We start from the raw sequence: 21,831 nt of genomic DNA, 5'->3' as shown, positions 1-21,831 counted from the left end.
TGAGGGAGTGGTGGCCTGGGGGGGGGAGGCTGTCAAAATCCATCTGCTGTGCCACCAGGTATGCTTAACCTGATTTACTGCTTGAAGCTGCGCTTTTGGCTTAAATGTGCAAACGGAATAATGACCACCACACCACCACATATTCCTGCAGGACTAACCAGCCAATGTCCAAAAATAACTTTCCGCATCTGTGAAAACAGATTTTGTTCCCCTAAATGCCTTTCCAGGAAAAACACCATGAGAGATTTATAGCCTGTGGTTTTTACGTGACTTTTTATACCTTGTGTTGATTTTCAATGGGGACGTTTCATTACAGAAGACTACAAATATGTCAAAACTTGAACAATAACAATCTTTTAAAAAAGTGCCTGTAGTAGCGATGGAGCAATCATAAAATGATTCGACAGGAAAACACACAAACGGTACATAAACGGGGAGTTTATTTTTAAATATGATTCAAGAGATGATTGAAACACTCAACGGACTCTATTTACAATCAAGAAGGCAAACATCAGATGCGTTGACAAAAAGACGTGTCAGGTTAGTTGTGTGCAAGATCCGACTACGAGCGCTTGACAAAGAATGTTTACGATCGGCCTCGGTTTAGACCTCATGTTCACCTATATACAATGAAAACGTGGGTGCAAACAGTTATAGGTATTCAGAAATGCTACGCAAGATAAAGCATTTTGGTGCCTGATGTCAATAAAACCAACAAAACATTAAGATGGTTCAGGAACTCTCTTGTTCGTCTCGTGGATGTGGCGTCTCACCGAATCTGAAAAGCAATGCAAAACAGTCTGTAAACATTTCATCTACAGTACAGAAAGCCCGTTTAGCTATTCCTGGAACACATTAGTTTTGCTTAGGACCGTGTCATGATCAAATACGTCAAGATCACAGAGCTTCTTTTATATGGTTCTACTACTAAACATGTGGCTGCAGTAAATTTTAGGGACTTTCACTCAACTCGACTTTCAACATAAGGTCTTTAGTGGAAGATATACTCACTGTGTATTTGTCCCACTTTTTTTCGGGGTCATAAGGCTCCCAACGGCTGGCAGGGAAGATGTGTTTGTTTTTTTCATACCAGCTCCTCAGCACCACTTTTCCTGCATGAGACTGGACAAAGAACCACAAAGAGCTTTGAATTCAGCCGAAGCTTTATCAAAACCGACTGGCTTCCATGTGTTTTCAATATGAGTCAATGTGCATGTTCACCATGAAACATTGTGTTTGCAAGTTTCCATGTAACTACAACTAAGAAAAATGTGTCCATTTACGTCATACGTACATTTACGTGTCCATTGCTTCCATTTACGAGAATCATATCTCGTAATGCCCCAAAACATCACATTTACATGCAGGTCTCTTCCTTTAAACTTGCGTGGTTCTTGCCCAGAATATAGATCAGACATTATGCTGACATTATTACCTCATCTTTCTCAACTGTGGCATCGTTCACCAGCCGAATGTCCTCATGCACATCAAAATTGAAAAGGGGCCCTGAAGAAAAAGAGGAAGGTCTCAATTCAGCACCAAAAACAAACATACAACATGAAAATAACAGGCTAATGCTAAATACAATCAGTTATCTTTATATTATAAAATATCAGAGGAAAGTCATGTGTGAAATACAGAAGCCACATTGAAACCTGTTCAACTGAATGTGGTAGAGGAAGAAGGAACTCACCACTTTTGCCTCTCGCCTTTGTCACGATGAAATCATAGAAACTGTGGTGCTGAAAGAAAATCGGATAACTATAAAAACTGTGATTTATTACCACCTGTCTTTGCAATCAGGAAAAGACTTCCTAAAATGCCCTTAAAACATTGTAAAGCTGTTTACGTTGTACTTGTAAATGTTCCTGTGACAAAACCTGAAATTTAGGCGATGTACATTCATGTACAGAAGAAAAGTGCATTGTAAAAATGACAAATCTCGCAGTGATTTAAAAGAGACCTAATTGGTCTAACAAATGAGGTGTTTTATAAGCAATAACATTTACAGTTTTGTTTGGGGGAAACTTTACTCACATGCGGGATTATCAAATCCTCTTTAATGTACATTAGATGCTCCACTCCTGCTGATCTGTGGGACACAAATAGGCTTTAATATTATCTCACTTTAGAACAAAAAGTCTTGATTTTGTCCATTGAGCTTTCATTTAATACCAGCACACTTTTATATTCACACTTTTCTTTTATAGAAATTTATATTCATCATTGATATTACTCAATTCTGAAGAAAACGAACATGTTTTTGTAAATGCACACACACACACACAAATAGATTTAAATAAACTCTAAATGTGTTAACTGACTATCTTCACTGTCTACTAAATCTAAGAATGTTTTATTTTATAGCAGGTGACAATGAATGCATTTACCTCAGCTCACTGAAATCTTTTCTCAAAACTTCCAGGGCCCTTTGGAGAAACTGCTGCATTGTGTTGCCTTTCTTCATCTACATGGGCACATACACAAATATTATAGTATATTAAACTCAGTTGAGTACATTTTTACAATACAGAACATGTAACATCTTGTGCATGTAGTTTCCTTAAATTAGATAATCTGATAATCTGTTCTGTACCTTGACAGTTTTACGATGCCCTGAGCCATCCCAGTAGCTGAAAGTGATTTCAATTTCTTCACCTAAAAAAAAAAAAAAAAAAAAAGACAGGTTGAAGCACAGGTCTGTAATATCAACTGATCAAAATATGACTAGACGAGTTGAAATGAATAAAGGAATAAGTCAACAGGTTCAACTGCACTCTTGGCCAGGTTCAGAGATAGCAAACAAAAGGTAATCTCCATAACAGCACATGATGATCTTAAATCTTACTTTTGATCTTCTCTTGTTTTCTTTCCCACTCCTGCCGGAGTTCCTCTCTTAAACGATTCTCTTCTTCCTGAAACGCACATTTTACTCACAATTACACATACAAAATGTTGTATTGTACTGTTTCAACAACATACAGACTACAAGCCTACGAGTCTTTAAAACGGTTCTTTAAAAAAATGGAAAGCATTTTTAAGGGCATATCAAAGAAGCTCATAAATACTGAATCTATAGCTTATATATAGCTTATAACCTCGACAGATGACCTTAAAAAGTGTTATTGAAAGTTATCTGTAAGCCGTTAACATGCACGTCTTATCGTTGCAAACTGGCCAATTTCCTGATAGAATGAAAGTGGCAAAAGTGATTCCTCTTTTTAAGGCAGGAGATGTCCACTGTGAGACACCAATGTGTCCCTGAGCAAGACACTTAACTCCTAGTTGCTCCAGAGGCGTGCGACCTCTGACATATACACGCATACAAACACATACATAGTGCTAATTCCTCTCAAGGATCATCTATCAATCTCTTAACAATTCAGTTTTTTTAATTTCTGGAAACAATCCAAAGCTTTTCAATAAAACAGTTGATGCATAAATATGACATGTATGGTTCAGATATTCACAGGATAAACGCAAACAAGACCTTCGTGACAAAGTAGATGTTATCTGTCAGATCTAAGGATCTTAACAGTTGACACGCCTCATTGAAAACTGACTGGCAATTAGCCAAAGCAGAAAAAACAATCACAACAAAACCATAATTCTTGTGACAGTTGACAAATTTGGTATGCAGCTTTGTGATTAAGCTCAGGCTGATGTCTCAAAGTGTAAAACACTGCCCAGAGGAGGCTTGTTAAAGACGCAGTAAGCGATTTTTGAAAAAAAAAAAACACTGTTGAAAAGTGGATCGGACCAAGCACCCAAACACACTTGTAGCCAATAAGCAGTAAAGGGCGCACTTTGAAATTAATTTTTGGTATGTTTTAGATTACCTCAAGGGCATCCAAGATGCAGGTTTCCACAGTATTTTCAATTTTGATATTTTTAGGTCAAATCGTTCTTGTCAGTCATATAATGCAGGTCTATGGTCACCACCTCAAAGAGCATGCACAGAGAAGTCCAGATTAAACATGATTTAATGACTCACAAATGTAAGTACACATTGATGGCCTAAGACATGAAACGGGTGGTTTGGTTTGTGTGAGAAAACGAACAGTATTTTTATCGTTTATCTCTTATATCTCTTTGGTCTGCGCAAGCGCCGGAAGTGATCTCGACGGTAGTGAAGAAGAGTTCACGCGAGCATACGTAATTGTTTTATTACGACGGTTTAAACATCCTGGATAAGCGCAAATTAGTACCATTTTAATTAGCGGTCTTACCTACAATCTTTGTTCTGTGTAAACAATGAGTGACGTACACGAACGAGAGATTACTTCCGGGGGTTTCCGGCACTTGTGCCGACCGAAACGCCTTCAGATCACTTGGACGTGGCAGTGATTACAAGAGGTTTAAAATGATATAAATCCTGTTCGTTGTCTCACACAAACTGCTCGTTTCGTGTCTTAGGCCATCAATGTGTACGTACATTTACGACTTTGGAATTTGGACTTCTCTGTGCATGCTCTTTGAGGTGGTGACCATACACCTGCATTATATGACTGACAGACTATGTAATGCAGTCGCTCCTAATGGCCACTTGGGGGGCTGAATTTTATATATATATTTATTGTAGTGTTTTAAAAAATAAACTAAAGCCCTATTCGCATGGGATTAGTAATATCTGGGGACCTCGTGTGATTTAGAATTTTCCTGCAAATTGTGTAGTTGTATGGTGTCTAGCGATATGATCCAGCACCCAGAATACAATCAAAACACTTCAACACTGCCTCCATTCTTCGCCTGTAATAACCATATATAAATAACCTATATAGCCATACCCTACACAAAAATATAATTTTTTGCAACGGCAATTATGTTCATGTAAATAAAATAACGAAAATCTAATGTACTTTTTCAGGTTTTGTATTTTATAGGCAAGTTTGCTAACAGGAAATGTCATGTTTTTAATTTATAAAGTAAATTGATTGCATTTAAATTAATAAAAAGTACAGACTGTCACAGAATATCATATCATAACTGCTATTTTTAATCCTACTTTTGATACGTTATTTCAAGAAATCCAATACAAACATAAATCAATTAGAGAAATGTATTTCTTTTTTTAAATACCTCTCTGTCTCTATCTGGCAGGAAACTCGTGTCCACATCTGGGTTTTTCCCTAGTTTTTTCTTTTTTACAGGTATGCCTGTTAAAGACAATGACAAAACAATTAATTAAATTAAGTTAAAATAAATAATCCATTAAAATAATGCATAAAAATAAATCTATGTTGGTCAGAAATAAGGTATATAATTATGTGCTGGATTTAATCTAGGCAGCAGTAATGCGTAGAAATTTGTTCCACTTCTGTGTAAAATGCCATACATATCTCCTCCTCAATTTCCTCTTCCTCCTCTTCTTCCTCCTCCTCCTCCTCCTCTCCTTCTTCCGGATTGAAGGATAAACTGGCAATCTTCCTTTTCTGCTCTTCCTTTCTTTTCTTCTCCTTCTGCTTCTCCAGTTTCCTACAAGAAGAGACCAAACATGAAGCTTTAAAATCAAACTTCACACAGAATTTAAGAGAAAAAAGAAACAAAGAAAAGTAGGATGCCTGGAGGGCGCAATGCAAGGATCTACAAAAACATAGCCTTAAAATGATTTCATTCATTCATATGGAGAAAAAGACACCAAGCAGGAGAGAAGCAAAGTTCAAATAACTGAAAAGGCCTTACAGCTGTAGCTCTTTTGACTGCTCCTTCTTGGCAAGCTGTTTCTCTCGTTCTTTGACCAGAGCTTCCTGCTTCGCTTTCATGTCATTAAGAGTCACCAGACCTGCAGAGAAAAACATCCTTCACTCACAAAGTGATTAAGTATGCTTAAATTAAATAATTCTGAAGGAGGTTGTTGCCAAAGTCTTATGACAATCTAATAATAATCAAATGACAGCCTTAGTCATAACACAAATCTATAACCCTTCCTGAATAACTACAAGAAAAAAAGAAAAAAACATTACAGACGTATTTCAGAATCATAACAAGTCCTTTCATTTTTAATGCTCACTTACCAACAGTGCTGGACTTAAGCTCTTGCTCCACAGCATCATAATGAGCGGAGAACTTTTTATCAATGTTGGATTTCACCATGTTGTCCTAGAAAGGAGAAGGTGAAGTTCAGTTACGGGAGATGTTTTACATAAATTATGAGCAGTATATATTTATTTGAGCTGCATAGATTGTACTGATACTGTGTATATAACAATATAACAATATTCTACAATGATTATAGTTATATGATGCTTAAAGATCAGTAGTTTAAATGCTGTGCTCCCAAAATAGAATGTTGTATCATTTCAACATTGCTTGAAGGGTGTGTTTTAAAAATGTGTCTTTAAAACAAATGATATGTGTCTTGTTATACAATGGTATGTATGTCATATTTAATCATAGTATTAAAAAAAAGTGTCCAAGAAGTGGCCCATAACAATGTGAACACATACAAATATAATTTTACAGGCACATGATTTTAGTAAACTAGTGGACAAGTCCCTACTACAAAGTTCTACTATTTCATGGTCCGTATAAACATGTATATGTATATTCATACGCAGAGTATGAATCTTCATACACTTAATCAAAATTCAATTGTTTACTAGTTTATAAAAATCATGTGTGTGTGCAATATATATATATATATATATATATATATATATATATACCACACTACGTTATAAATGAACCTTTTCATGTGACTGTACTGTCTAACATGGTCAATAATAAGCATAACCATGATGTTCTAGGTTTAACAATATGTAATATCCAATATATAAATGGATACTATATAACGTTATATATTCCACACTTTTGAATTTGCATCTATTTATTGGAGGCATTTACTGAGGGCAGGTTGAATGGCCAGTGTGTTTATATGTTTTGTGTTTGTTATTCGGTTTCGGGCACACTTGCCTCTGCTATCTTCTGCTTCAGCTGCTCGAGCTGTTCTCGCTCTCTTTCTCTCTTCTTCATGAGCTGCATCGCTCTCCCCGCTTCACTTGCCGCTCCTTTATACTGCGCCATTGCGACTCTTCCACAAGACACTCAGAAAAAGAAATGAAAACACTGAAAAAGCGAGACAACTACTGAATTGAGTGAATAAACAAACGAGAAACTTCTCGACTAAAACACAAGCGGTTGTGGGTAATTTAACGCAGGACTGCTTCCGGTTAATGCGTGAATAAACTGCATTCCAAAGTAAAAGTCCTTGCATAAATACGTTCATAAAATACATTTATCATTATCAATGCATTATTATTTTTTTAATTGCTGTTGATGATAACAATTATAGTCGTTTTATATGTTATGCATGATTTCATGCTCTTACTAAAAGATTTTCATTTATTCTTTTATGTACAAATCACTTTTCAAAGAGTATTTTACATAGAAATTTATATACAAATGAGGTTGATTTAAATATCCCCCAATAAATCTAATACGTCATTATTTATTATTTCAAATTAAGATTTTTAGTTTCTGTCTTCAGATAAACCTTTATGCAACTCGTGAACATGGGCGGACACTTTAAACAAAAGCCCTTGTTTAGAACAAGTGATTCTGCAATCGATTCTTAGCCCTGGATTGAATGAGGGGAGATTTGGATGGAGATGAAGGCGATGGTGTCCTGTGCCGGGCTTTTGCTTCTATTTGCGTGGCTTTCTCTAAGCCAAGCCCTTTATTTCCACATCGGAGAGACGGAGAAGAAATGTTTTATAGAAGAAATACCCGATGAAACCATGGTGATCGGTACGTCCATTGTCAAATCGGCTCTCTGTGATCGGTTAGCTTTGTCGGTTAGCTGATTCATCCATCTGGATTTATCAGTAGAAATATTCACTTTTTGTTTCATTTATTACACTCAACCTGAAGACAGCTGATATAAAATTAGATTTTAGGTATGGATGTGATTATGTGTCCAAATGAAACAGGGCTTTGAGTAGATCAGCATGATCAAGGATGTGGCAGGTGCAGGATCCTGCTTGGGTACCTGAGAAACAGGTGCAACCAGTTCCTTTCTGACAGCAGCTACAGCCTGGATTTATCCCTTGTTTATAGTAATCAGAAATAACAGTTATGATGACAGGAGACAATGCATGTATATTTGATCTATAATATCCATCCTGCATAATGAATAATAATAAGATCCTGTTCCTCTCATAATTATGTTTATCAGTTTTAATTTGTGACGCAAATGATCACTGTGTTGGGTTTTATTTGTGTTTTTTCTTTCAGGAAGATACAGGACACAGCTGTGGGACAAACAGGTTGGCTCTTTTCTCCCGTCCACCCCTGGATTAGGCATGCATGTGGAAATCAAGGACCCTGAGACAAATGTAGCCTGTCTTTGTTTACACTCTACATTTCAAACATGCCTGATATATAACAATTACACAAATACAAATGCACGTTTACTTCTGTGAAATCACATTCTCTCATTGTTTATTTCAGATCATTCTGTCCCGTCAGTATGGATCAGATGGACGTTTCACCTTCACGTCCCACACACCAGGCGAGCATCAGATCTGCCTTCACTCCAACTCCACCAAGATGGCACTGTTTGCTGGAGGAAAACTGGTACAACTGTTAAACTTATGGAGCAGAAGATAAATATAGAGATCAGTTTAAGTGCTGAACACAAAAGAAGATATTTTTGACGAATGTCGGTAACCAAACAGTTGATTGGACCCCATTGCCTTCCATAGTTTTTTTTTCTTCTTCATACTATGGAAGTTAATGGGGTTCATATCAACTGTTTGGTTACTTTCTTTTGTGTTCAGCAGAAGAAAGAAATGCTTACAGGCTTGGAACAACTTGAGGGTGAAATAAACTATATTTATTCATATTTTGTAATTTTACTTATTAATTTTGAGTAATAAGCTGTCCAATATGCAATTTCTATATTTAACACATTACACCCAGTAGTATTTATGTCAAATATATTGTTATTTTAGTATTGCTCATATACTATTATAGTATTTATTCATATTTTGACATTTTAATTAAAACATCTGAGTAATAATCTGCCCAATATGCAGTTTCTATATTTAATAAATTACATCCAGTAAAATTAGTCAAATACAGTGTTTTTTTAATATTATTTATACTAATATAGTATTTATTCATATTTTGACATTTTAAATAATAATTTTGAGTAAGAAGCTGTGCAATATGCAGTTTTCGTATTAAAATTACATCCAGTAAAATGCAGTGTTATTTTAGTATTATTTATAGTAATGTAGTATTTATTCCTATTTTGACTTTTTAACTAATACTTTTGAGTAATAAGCTGCCCAAAATGCAGTTTCTATATTTAATAAATTACATCCAGTAATATTTGTCAAATACAGTGTTATTTTAGTATTATCTATAGTATTTTATTCATATTTTGATACCTTAATTAATGGTTTTGAGTAATGAGCTGTCCAATGTGCAGTCTCTATATTTAATAAATTACATCTCGTAATATTTTTATGACAAATGCAGTGCTATTTTAGTATTATTTATATACTATGTGTGCTTTTTTTATTACTATGGTATATTATAGTTTTGTTTTTTAAACATTTCTTTATTTTTTTATTTCCATTTCAGTCATTTTCTTACTTCAGTTATTATTTTATATTCGTTCAGTTCTAATTTTTGTTTTAGTTTTTCCATCTAATATTTCTGTTTCATTTGATTCAGTTAAGAAACTGATTTTGAATAGTTTTACTTAACAACACTGGTCAAATACAATATAAATATGGATCATTTTCAAGTTTTGAGATGACTTCAAGATATGAGAGTCACTAATTTCAATATAATACAGTATAAGTCACTGAACAGTAACATGTGAAACCATGCTGTCTTACAGAGAGTCCACTTGGAGATTCAGGTTGGTGAGCACACCAACAACTACCCCGAGATCGCAGCCAAAGACAAACTGAGCGAGCTGCAGCTGAGGGTCCGACAGCTCCTGGATCAGGTGGAACAGATCCAGAAAGAGCAGAACTACCAGCGGGTGAGTTTGAGCTGCAGAAACTAGTTTTGGTTTATGGGGACAGTAGGCCGACCAGGCTGTTTACACCTGGTATTAAGATACTTTTTAGTCAATCGTATCAAAAGTAGACGCATTCCTATTTACACCTGTATCTTTTTTCTACTTTCAACCACTTCTGTACTGATTTCTTAAATGGTAACGGTCTATACATGGGCTTTTTCAGATCTTTCGATCTAATGGACAACATAAGCTATTTAAATATAACGCGATAATTTCCTACTACTCAAGGGGGGGGGGGGGGGGGCGCTGGGGTGCTTTAGTAGTGTGTTGAATCTTATCTCACAGTTATGGTAAGGGGTGTAACATTTGTGAAACACGCACAACTGGTCCGGCCGACCAATCAGAGCACACTTTTCAGAAGGAGGGCCTTCACAGAGAGGCCGGAACTAAAGAGAGTGCTACAGAAAGGCTGAGAAGAGATGTGAAATATGTGAAAATTGTGTTTTTTGAACATTCAAGCATGAAAACCTTATAGTAGACCCCAAAAACAAAATCAAAGACTTTGTAAAAGGGTATAATATGAATATATTTAACTATAATAATATCTCAATTATACCAAAATAACACCGTTATCTAGTTGTCAATGTTAAATCATACAGTATCCATATAGGTTTGTATTGCACTCACAAGAAGTTGTGTTTCCGTAGTATCGTGAGGAGCGTTTCCGTATGACAAGCGAGAGCACAAACCAGCGCGTTCTCTGGTGGTCTATCGCTCAGACCATCATCCTCATCATCACTGGCATCTGGCAAATGAGACATCTCAAGAGCTTCTTCGAGGCCAAAAAGCTGGTGTGAAAAGCAGAGAGCATTTCAAAGACACTACTAACCCATTTATTGCCATTGGGTTTCAATGCTTCATTTCAATGCTTTCTTCAATTCAACATTGTTTTCAGCCGAGCTTTGAATTAAGTCTTAAACATGCAGAATATTAACAACCATTAATTCTGCTCTATACCTGATACCCATTTATCATTCATTAATCATAAATGTCTAGAATTGCGTTCAAATTACTAAAGAGTGAGTGTGATATGAAAATGTTAAAGTGATGATCATTATGGGTGCATGGAAACTACTGTTGACTGTAAGGCTGCATTACTGATAAATGCGAAGTATCAAGCCAGCTAATCATTTAAGCGTTTCTAAACATTTTTTAATATGTATATATTGAGGTGTATTGAAGATTTTGGTAAATTTGTGGCTTTATTTTCATGCTCTATCTGCTCTAAACATCCTCAAACTGGTTTTGTTCTTGATCTTGAGGGGAAATGATTCAAACAAATTGATTGTATCTTGCATAGTAGCAGTTTAGACCAAACATTAAATCCATATTTTAGGGATTTTCTTTCTCTTAGAGACAAAATGTGATTTTTGTTGTTGTTGTTGTTGTAAGTCGTCCGTTTCTTGGTTTATTTATTTACCGCATTGACCAATATATTGATGCATATAATTAATGTAGCTACAATGAGCAGGAATGTCTGTAATTTAATGAAAACTTTTGGTTTTCTGGGTTCTTATTCGATTTTAAGACTATGTGTTGTTTATAGGGTATTTGGACATTTTTGTACTGGCTTCTTACAAGTACCAATTTATAAAAACGCTGGTTTGCATGACACACAATGGCAAAATCCTCCATGTAATGTGAAAAATTGAAGGTTATTTAACGCTAGTGTCATTCAAGCTTTGTAATAAATGATGCACACAGTGTGCATGCACATACTTGACTGTATGCTTGGTACTCGGTTAAAAAAAACATTGTTTACATGCATTCATAAACATTGTCTTTGTTTGTATTTTAGTTGGGTTTAAAATGTTTTTCGAATTAAAGGTTTTAAATTGACAAATATGTTCAGTCTTCATGAATGAGTGGCATACTGCATTTCACCTATGATAGGATAATATTTTTTTATATATATAAATATACATTTAAAATGTATAAACTAAATACTTTTATTCAGCAAGGATGCATTTGATCAAACATGACTAAATGCATTTGTAACGTTACAAAAGATTTCCGTTTTTTTTTAAATAAGTGCTGTTCATTTTAATTTTCTTTAAACCAAAGGATTACGACGATTTATCACGGTTTGTATAAAAGCATTAAGCAGCACCACCGTTTTCAACATTGATAAGAATAAGAAATATTTCTTGAGCAGCAAATCAGCATAAGACTCTCGATTTCGGAAGGATCATGACACGAGTAAATGGTTATAAAGTGTAATAATATTATTTTTTACTGTATTTTTGATCAAATAAATGCAGCCTTGGTGAGTGACTTAGATACAAGAACCAAAAAAAAACTAAAGTTATCTATATATGCCATACAAACCATTTAATTTTCTCTTATTTTATTGCTCAACTCACCTAAATCAATGAAATATCTACAATTCAACTATCAACTGACAAGATACAAGATGTTATTTGTCACACTTATCAGAAAAAAAAGGATGCTATAATTTCTGTTTTGGCTTTTCACAACTGACCACAAACAGTAAACCCATTAGTTTGACATGATGGATTAATCCAAAATTTCAAAATTAAAAATTATGCGATTATCCTCTATACACGAATCTAAGAATCAGAACAATCTCTCTCTTGCATAGTAAATTGCCACAGACCCTCAGCATCTTTATCTCCATAAAACAGTCCGTCTCTGCATCGATCTCATTGCACATTCCTATGTTCTGTACTGAAACCAATCTGGCTGTTGATCAGTGCTAAATCCAACACCGGTGTTTAGGGTGACATGAATTACTACATGAATAACATAACACTACGCACGCACACGGCAGTCCCGACACATCTCACTGACAGCTTTCACAGCAACAAGTGAATACAGAAGCAATACCATAAATGTGCTATTCATATTTACATTTATGATTTCGAACAAAACAAATTGACACACTATAAAATATACCTACACACTTTGAGGAACAAAAAAATATCCTACTGTTTTAATTGAATGTTAAAATGACTTACAACTGAACTGATAGTGTCTAATCTGACTGAAATGTCCGAAATAATACTTCACAACTACAATTGGCACAACAAAACTGAGCATGTGCTGACCCTGTATCTGCTAAAAATAATCGCAAAACCAACGCTAAGAATTTGACAAAGGGGTGGAGGACACTTCTAGAGATCTTTAGATAATAAAAACACCTTGAGGAAGTAAATTTAGTATTCCAGTTATTAAATTGCACCTCTTTTGCCACAGAAGACCAGGTCAGCAGCATTAGTTAAGACATATTAAAGGCCCTTGACTGGTGAATGGTGAGCCCAGTCATTGGGGAAAAAGCCCAAGAGGTCCCACGTTTAGTTCAGTAACCTTCTCCCCGCATCATTCAATGGTCCGTGACTGTGAGCCGGTCCATTTTCTTGGCTGCTTCCTCACATACGACCTTTGGCTTTTTCTCTGGACTGGGGCTCGGGGTGTTGGGGTATTCTCTAGTGCCGAAAATAGTGCTGCCGACGCGTATGTTGGTGGAGCCGACCTCGATCTAAATGGAGAAACATTTCAAATGGATATTAAATTGATCAAAAACAATTGCAATAAAGTTATGTGCCCCATTATGCTATATTTTGTTTTGAGAGTCTCCTACAGTAAGTTTACATCCATTAACGTTAATTAAAAAAACACTTTCTCATAATATACATTGCATTAATATTAATATATACATTAAAGATCTGTCTTTAAAGGAGTAGTTCACTTTAAAAAAAAACTTTTGCTGATAATTTACTCACCCCCATATCATCCAAGATGTCCATGTCATTCTTTCTTCAGTTGAAAAGAAATTACGGTTTTTGATGAAAACATTCCAGGATTTTTCTCCATATAATGGACTTCAATGGGAACCAAACAGTTCAAGGTCCAAAAGACAGTTTCACTGCAAACTGTTCAAAGGGCTTTAAACGATTCCAGACTATGAATAAGGGTCTTATCAAGCGAAATGATCGCTCATTTAAAAAATAAAATAAAAAAGTTTACGTTTTATTAGCACAAATGCTCGCCTTGCTCTGTTCTGTGATGTACGCTCGTGACTCTCCTGTTTGAACTTGTTCATCAAAATGAATGAATCATTTTTCGAGTCATTTCGTTCGTTGAACTGCACTGAAACTGTCTTTTGGACCTTGAACTGTTTGGCACCCATTGAAGTCCATTATATAGAGAAAAATCCTGGAATGTTTTCATCAAAAACCTTCATTTCTTTTCGACTGAAGAAAGAAAGACATGAACATCTTGGATGACATGGCGGTGAGTAAATTATCAGAAAAAGTTTTTTTTTTAAAGTGAACTACTCCTTTAAACCAGAGGTTTTCAACCCTGCTCCTGGAGACCCACTGCCCTGCTAAGATTATATCCAACCAGCTTCAGCTTGAGATTTTCCAAGTTATCTTGAAGAGATTGAATAGCTCTGGTTTAGGTGTTTTATTAGGGTTGGAGATAAACTTAGCTGGACAGTGGGTCCCCAGGAGCAGGGTTGAAGACATCTGCTCTAAACCCCTCCTTTCCAAGAGCCTACTCTTCTCTGATTGGTCAGATGGGCCAGTTTGTTGTGATTGGTCCAATGCTTGCAGAGCGTGTCAGAAATGAAACTATCATCATATCGGAATTTCAGCTCTGGAATTAAGACTAGAATTACTGATGATGCATTTCAGGCAGTTAAACTCGGTTCTTTTGAAACTCTGCAGACCTTTCACATTCACTAACAGCTACATTACTATATCCTAACAAGCATAATGAGGGCACTTCAACACTGAGAGCACATACAACTGAAGAAAGCAACACCTACCGCATGTTCAAAGTCATTAGACATGCCCATACTGAGTTCAATCTGCTCTACTGGGATCTTCAGAGTCTCACAAACGTCAGCACGATGTTTCAACAGCATCTACATTCAACATACACATTCATTTACGTTTTGCATACTCTGTATGCGGCTAAATTGTGTTTCGTAAGTTGATTTAATGAAAATATCCATTTCAAATATATGTGGTACTTTTTATTCAGCTTTCTATTCATCAAAGGATTAATATTTTGAACATTGATGAAAAATATATATGTCTTGAGCACCAAATCAGGATATTAAAATGATTTCTAAAGGAAAATGTGACACTGAACCTGGGGGAATAATGCTGAAAATTCCGCTTTGCTGTCACAGAAATAAGTTGCATCAAAACAGATTTGAAAATATAATAATATTTCACAATATTACTGTTTTTACTGTATTGCTGATCAAATGAATGCAGCCTTGGTGAGCAGAAGAGACTTTTGAATGGTACACTCTTAAAAATAAAGTTTACAAAAAGTGTTGTTTTGCAGTTATGCCATAAAATAACCATTTTTAGGAAACTTGTGCAAAGCAAAGGTTCTTTAGATGGTAGAGGTTCTTCATGGAACCTTGTTTTAAAGAGTGCTGACACACCTGGAAGTCGGGGTTGGGGCCTTCACTGAGGTCGTAACCGTACCGGCCGATCGTCATGAGCCCGGCGAAGTCAAGAGCAGAACACTGAGATACGGCATGTTTTACCATGTTTACAGTCTCATCAGGTGGCAGGCCATGTTTACCTGATAAAACACGGCCAAGAGAGACCATCACGCTGAGGTTTCAGAAAAACAGTTATCTGATACACTGAGAAAATATTGCATGATAATTGTGTGTTTTTGTAAGACATGCGCCCACTGTAACACTGCAACTATCATCCTGTCCCAAAGCGAATTATCAAACAACATCTGAACTTTTAATGTCGGCTTTTTTGACAACATCCCATAACAAATCTGGATCCCACTATGATGCTCCCAACTGTGAATCTCTAAATTTGACAAACAAAGAGCATCTAATAAAATACAAAGCATCTCAAGACGTGACTTCATGACATATAAACACATTTGCTAGTCTATTTTAATAATGAATATGAAAGTTGGTTGAGCGATATTTAAATAAATAAAGATTAAAATGTATGAGATCTGAGATCGCCCAAAATTCTTGATTAAATCATTATATATAAGCTAAATACTGCATGCATATTTCTATAAGAGAGTTTTTAACATTTTCAGAGCTGATGTTAATAGGAAACAAACAATTATTTGGGCGCAGAACACTCACTTTCCTCTCCGCTGGTGTTGATCTGAATCATAATCTTTAACCTGTGTGTATTGGCAGATCTCATTTTTTGCCACGAGCTGTTGACTTTTTCAGCCAGCTTCACAGAGTCGATCGTCTCTACCATATACAGGTTTGGGACTCCTGTGATCGAAAAACAAATAACCCATAAATGTCTGATGCAATCACTACGAATTAAGTGGAAATCTAGGCTGAAAATGATACTCATATTTTTAAGTCGAGCTAAATGCAAATTAAAGTTGACTTTAGTAGAGTTGCTTTGCTCACCCAAGAGTTTGTTGACATTATTCTTTTGCAGATGACCGATAAAATGCCATTTTATTTCAGGACATGACAAGACAACCTACAAAAGAAGTTTTAGATCGATCAAGACATACTGTATGATCAAAAACAACTAAACAAATACATTCAGATTTGCCTGACTACATACCTGGGGATGGGAAGCTTTCTCAACAAGTTCATTTACCTGCAGAAAAGGGGATATTTCATATGAACAAATTGGCAAATGCAGTCGTGCATGCATACTTAATTATTTACTCACATAATTCTCTCCAAAGTTTCGTTGTCCATGTTTGTAAGCCTCCACCACCATCTCCGGTGGTTTAGTCTTACTAACGGCAACCAGCCGAGGGGCTATACATGGTAACGTCTGGAATAGAAACGTAAAATACTGTCATTTTTTTTTTATAATACAGCAGAAATAAATGTATTAAGGGACAATATTTGCCCTACTGGTGCAATTTTTGCTTAAACCATATTAAAAGAAAGTATGGTATCCATGTATGTCAAATGCTTTGAATGAACAAATAGTTACAATCTGAAAAATAAATGCTCTGCTAAAATGGCATTAAATATTTAAATAAATAAATATGTCTACAGCATGATAAAATTCAATATATTAAATGTTAGTTAAGGATGATTACTTTTTTAATATATACAAATAGATATTTTTGTAGCAGAACTATTGTAAAATGTTAAAATAGTTCATTAATTATTATTATACATATATAGATTATTACACAGAATTATAGACTCAAAAATACAGAATTTGTTTAAATAAATATGGTATGTGCATTAAATGAATACAATAATCTACAACTTTCACTCAACTGTTCATCATTATGATTTTGATCCTAATTCAACCACCACCATGTGACTTAAAATCTGCATGTGTCAATGTATTTGCTCCTTGTGTATGCAGTGACATTTGTGATGTAAGAACATAATATAATGTTACACACATTAAAGTGCATGTAATTGAGGCGTATGCGTGTCATACAGATTTAATTTGCTGGAGCGTGACTGCTTCAGGAATTTCATGCAACATGCATTCATTCTCACGATTCTCACACACACAAAATGTCCTTCTCCTTGGGAAGAAGTTACACGCTAGTCGAATGTTAAACTGTCATTCTGAACACTCTGCAATACGTGTACATAATATTGGGTCAAAAAATTAGAAGTTATTCCCTACATAATTAGCTGTCAATCATTCCTCGTTACTATATGGAGCTCGAGTGTGTAAAGGTTGAACAGATTACATAACCGCAATAACAACACGAGGAGCACGAGTAGATAATATGATTTTATGTTTTTTTCAAAAGGATATTTTTGTTTAATGTCTTGCTCACAAGAAACCGATGGAAACTGACCTTCGGGCGACGGGAAACCGCTTGATTCACCCGGTCCACCACCGCCTGTAATTTCTTCCCAACCTCCTCCGACATCACTACTCTCCACATAGCCTCAATGCGCGTACATACCATGTAACAGCCATGTGACGTCAAAGGACTATTCCGGTCAACATTTCTACAAAATAAAAGTCCCACTTCTGAGGCTTTGTAAATAAATAAAAAGTCACAGGTCTGATAAGGTATTGAGACACCATAGAAAATAATAGTAATATTATATATGTTAGATTCTAACGTGTACAACATTTGCAAAGCAGCTATTTTTTTAAATTTATTAGACTGTATAATATATTTTTATACAGCATTTTTTAGACAAGGATTTTTTTTTTTTTGACTGATTTTTTTTTTTTATCCTATTCTGTCCTATGATGGCCAACAAAAATACATAGCTAGATTAATTTCTGTAAGTAAAGTTCTCAGTTTGACAAAATGTTTATACCATTTGACCTCTTAATATATCAAGATTATTGAATGGCTTCAAAAGCATAAAGTTACTGAGATGATGAAAAAAAGTTGACACTGAATATTACACCAATCAAATATAAATACAAAGGGATAATCAAATTGTAGTCCATTTATTCACAAACATGTTTTATGAATTGTGTACACACATTTCTACAGACACAAGGCAATTTATAAAAACAAAAAAAAGGATGTTTATATAAAACAGAAAATTAACAACCAAGGATTTCTGCATTATTAATCAGTCTTTGTTGTAAACCGACATGAGAAACCCATTTTGATATTTGCTGGCTGGATGAAAAAAAACAAAACAACAACAGAGAAGCAGGGAAAAGCTGTCTTCCTCATACTCGTTCCAGAGCCTCCAACATGATTATACTGTTTCCTCTGATTACCTAAAGAAACACCAAAACAGAAACAGGAGATCATTCATCACTGTACAGGTAAGAACACTTAAGCTGAAGCTACTGGAAGAAAGAAAGAAGTCTGAAATCCAGCTGTATGATATATTTAAAATCCATAATAATGGAATACTGCCAGGATCGATTGGTTCACGAAAATTGGCGGCCTTCTGTTCTACTTCTACTGACATTCTGAAGTAAATTATGAATCACTCGACATAAATTCACGACTCCTTGATAAGGTGGTGGAATTCTCCTTCCTCTCGACGCAATTTCAGGATTGGATGGACCCAATATTTTCTCTTTCTTCTCTTTTCGATAAGAGAGAGGGCAACAAAATCATCCTCACTGCTTGACGAAACCATTTTGCATTTTTCCCCGAAAAGGTTTAATAAATGCGCATCGGACTCAGTGCAAGGTTTCTGTGCGTGACGAATTTTTAGGCTGACAAACACGAAAAAACGCATTCAAAAATTTCAGACTCAGTGTGCAATGGCCTTTACACATCCTTTTTTTTTTGTCTTTTTCAAATCTGGAGTGTGAAGACCAGTGCTGAAACACCAAGGGCATGCAAACTGACACACACACACACACACACAATGATGCCTATCTCTTTAGCAATATATTGTGCTTGTTAAAACAGATAAATGGCAGATGCACACATTTCAAAATATCTTGTCTGTAATCACATAAACAGTCAGTTATGTCTTAAGCAAATGAAAAATCGGATTCAAACAACAAAAAGAAAAGAGGGAATCACTCAATGCCTTTGACTGAATAACTTTTATAGCTTTAACAATCCATTTTTACTCGCAGACTATGCAGATTCTTTTTACTAAGATAAAAGAACCATATTGTGATATTTACTATATTAATTAAAATTTCTAAAAGAATTAGAGGAAAATATGTATCGTGATGCACCTAGAATCATTTTATAATCAAATCGTTACCCTCTAGTCTATTATGAGGCAAGGGAATATTAACATTTCTTCATAATTTTTCTTTTTTAGCTGACACTTTTATCCAAAGCGACTTACAATTGCTATATATGTCAGAGGTCGCACGCCTCTGGAGCAATAAGGGGTTAAGTGTCTCGCTCAGTGACACATTGGTGTCTCACAGTGGATTCGAACCCGGGTCTCTCAAAGGCATGTGTCTTATCCACTGCACCATCACCACCCCTACTAAACATGATCATCATTTCTATACTTATGTCAGCAAGTTATGTTTCCAAAATGAGTTCTGTAATAGATCGTGGTATTGAGTACATACCACCATCCCAATGGTGTTCATTTGTCCTCCTGAAGCCATTTCTATAGTGTCATCAACGACCAGATTCATGAAGGGATCAAATCCACGCAAGATGCCCTGAACATGACGGCCACCGTTGAGCTTCACTGGAAGTGTACACAAAAACATCATCTCCACATTTGAATAAAAGCCATTAAACAGTGATTATGAACACATATATTGGGTAGTTTACTACATAGATAATGTAATGTAACATGGATAACAAAACAAGCATTATAACTAAGACACTCACGCGAAAGCTTCTTGTCCATAAATCTAGAAGGGAAAGAACAAAACAAATATTGTATTTAAAGCATAATACAAAACTATAAATAAAATGGCAATACACTACACATACTGGACAATTATATCAGTGCATTAAATTACAATAATGCTGTTTTCGAAAATAACTGCAGACACAACGGCTAAAACCATAGAATAACGCAGTGCTCAAATCGATCGTGCTTTCTAAGACGCTTATGTTTCCATTCAACCAAAGGCTTGAAATACTTACTTCTTCAGCTCAGGTGGATGTGCTTTGCTCATGTTTATTTAGTTAGATCCAATACTTTTGTGAAAGAAAAACGTTTGAAACACGTTTCATTCAGCGGATAAAAGAATGCTTGAAGTGCAGGAAGTGTCGTACGAGGTCGCGGGGTTTTCTAGACCAGTCTCCGTGTGCGATATCGCCCCTACTGTAGCGGAGGACGAACTTCAATAACATTGCAGCCGATTTTTAATGCTGTCTTTATGTTGAACTATTACAAAAATAATAATAATAACAACAACTACCAAACGTTTTTAAACAGTTTATTCAAAAACAATTTCAATGTGATGAGGTACATTTTCTGAAAAATAAACCATCACACATCTTGGCTTGGGACAAAGCAGGCAATACTGGAGGTAGCTGCTAGTAAACACGAACAGAGATTAATGTAGAGAACTAAATTCAAAATCCCTCCAGTCTATATTTATAATTAAAGATTTGAATATCTATATATATGTATAAAGTGGACTTGATTCAGTGTTTAAAGACGAAAAACAACAACAATGGTCTGTGCACAAAAAAAAGTTGGCAAAAAACACTGCGGCCCATTTGCTGTAAGGAAGAAAAAAATGTTTGAAGTGTTACATAAAACAAAAGAAGATTAAGAGCTCCTGATAAAGAAATTAAACAAAACTGCAGTAAAATTAGCCTTTTCCTTAGCATTATTTATCTAATGATATATTAGATGACAGAGAGAAAGTAATTAAGTTATAGGCTTATTGCAATATTTGGTCCGATAGCATAAAATATCATGCATCTAAAACAGGTTAATATCTTTAATGTAACTCTACACCATAACATTAGACTATGCACAACGTTCAGCAGCAAACCTCTGACTTTTTTGAAATACAAATTCTCAAGACTGATATATTTTGACTTAAAACAGGTCGCAAAACTTCAGTAGACAAATCTCACAGATATCATGTCCCCTAACTTGATAGGACACAACAAGGACATTCATTTAGCTGATTTTAAGTTTCAGCAAAGGCACTGTGCCAAAAAAAAAAAAAAATCTAATATTCTCACAGTAATATAATGGATATATGTCTTCCATGTCTGTGTGAAAGTACGAGAGAAAAAAAAAAGTATCCTAGCACAGAATCCTATCCTATGCTGTGAGTATAAGTGGTTTTAATCGAGTACCCGTATCTGACAAAATAATATAGGCTTGTCATTATTATCGAAGGCCTCTGTTATTTGTCAGGCTGTTTGGCTCAATGTAGCGGGAGTGAGTTTTCCTGTTACAACATTATACCTCACGAACAACAGAAATCAAAATC

At 35.3% G+C, this 21,831-nt stretch overlaps 4 protein-coding genes across 4 annotated transcripts; 1 reads left to right on the top strand and 3 right to left on the bottom strand.

Annotated features, from left to right (window-relative positions):
• Window positions 1-418: 418 nt before the first annotated feature.
• fam50a (family with sequence similarity 50 member A) lies at window positions 419-7,167 on the bottom strand. The gene is made up of 13 exons (XM_039651578.2): window positions 6,913-7,167; window positions 6,015-6,099; window positions 5,683-5,782; window positions 5,336-5,475; window positions 5,080-5,156; window positions 2,849-2,915; window positions 2,597-2,658; window positions 2,391-2,467; window positions 2,038-2,092; window positions 1,694-1,742; window positions 1,436-1,506; window positions 1,012-1,122; window positions 419-778 (listed from the first exon to the last, which is right to left on the bottom strand). The coding sequence occupies exons 1-13, from the start codon at window positions 7,021-7,023 to the stop codon at window positions 770-772; spliced, it is 1,014 nt and encodes a 337-aa protein (XP_039507512.2). The 5' UTR covers window positions 7,024-7,167; the 3' UTR covers window positions 419-769.
• Window positions 7,168-7,546: 379 nt separating this feature from the next.
• tmed4 (transmembrane p24 trafficking protein 4) lies at window positions 7,547-10,841 on the top strand. Its single transcript, XM_039651579.2, has 5 exons — window positions 7,547-7,746; window positions 8,233-8,333; window positions 8,449-8,574; window positions 9,851-9,997; window positions 10,684-10,841. The coding sequence occupies exons 1-5, from the start codon at window positions 7,602-7,604 to the stop codon at window positions 10,831-10,833; spliced, it is 669 nt and encodes a 222-aa protein (XP_039507513.2). The 5' UTR covers window positions 7,547-7,601; the 3' UTR covers window positions 10,834-10,841.
• Window positions 10,842-12,891: 2,050 nt separating this feature from the next.
• plpbp (pyridoxal phosphate binding protein) lies at window positions 12,892-17,961 on the bottom strand. Its single transcript, XM_039651581.2, has 8 exons — window positions 17,813-17,961; window positions 16,702-16,809; window positions 16,591-16,626; window positions 16,428-16,503; window positions 16,143-16,283; window positions 15,462-15,604; window positions 14,829-14,927; window positions 12,892-13,535 (listed from the first exon to the last, which is right to left on the bottom strand). The coding sequence occupies exons 1-8, from the start codon at window positions 17,924-17,926 to the stop codon at window positions 13,380-13,382; spliced, it is 873 nt and encodes a 290-aa protein (XP_039507515.2). The 5' UTR covers window positions 17,927-17,961; the 3' UTR covers window positions 12,892-13,379.
• A 446-nt stretch (window positions 17,962-18,407) lies between these two features.
• snrpg (small nuclear ribonucleoprotein polypeptide G) lies at window positions 18,408-20,668 on the bottom strand. The gene is made up of 4 exons (XM_039652506.2): window positions 20,519-20,668; window positions 20,258-20,280; window positions 19,987-20,111; window positions 18,408-18,708 (listed from the first exon to the last, which is right to left on the bottom strand). Exons 1-4 carry the CDS (start codon window positions 20,548-20,550, stop codon window positions 18,658-18,660), a joined length of 231 nt encoding a protein of 76 aa, XP_039508440.1. The 5' UTR covers window positions 20,551-20,668; the 3' UTR covers window positions 18,408-18,657.
• Between the last annotated feature and the right edge of the window lie 1,163 nt (window positions 20,669-21,831).

Source organism: Pimephales promelas, chromosome 20 (assembly GCF_988280905.1).
Source record: "Pimephales promelas chromosome 20, fPimPro1.hap1.1, whole genome shotgun sequence".
NCBI classification, from domain to species: Eukaryota; Metazoa; Chordata; class Actinopteri; order Cypriniformes; family Leuciscidae; genus Pimephales; species Pimephales promelas.
The sequence above is the reverse complement of the archived record's forward strand: the minus strand, read 5'-3'. Positions and strand labels throughout refer to the sequence as shown.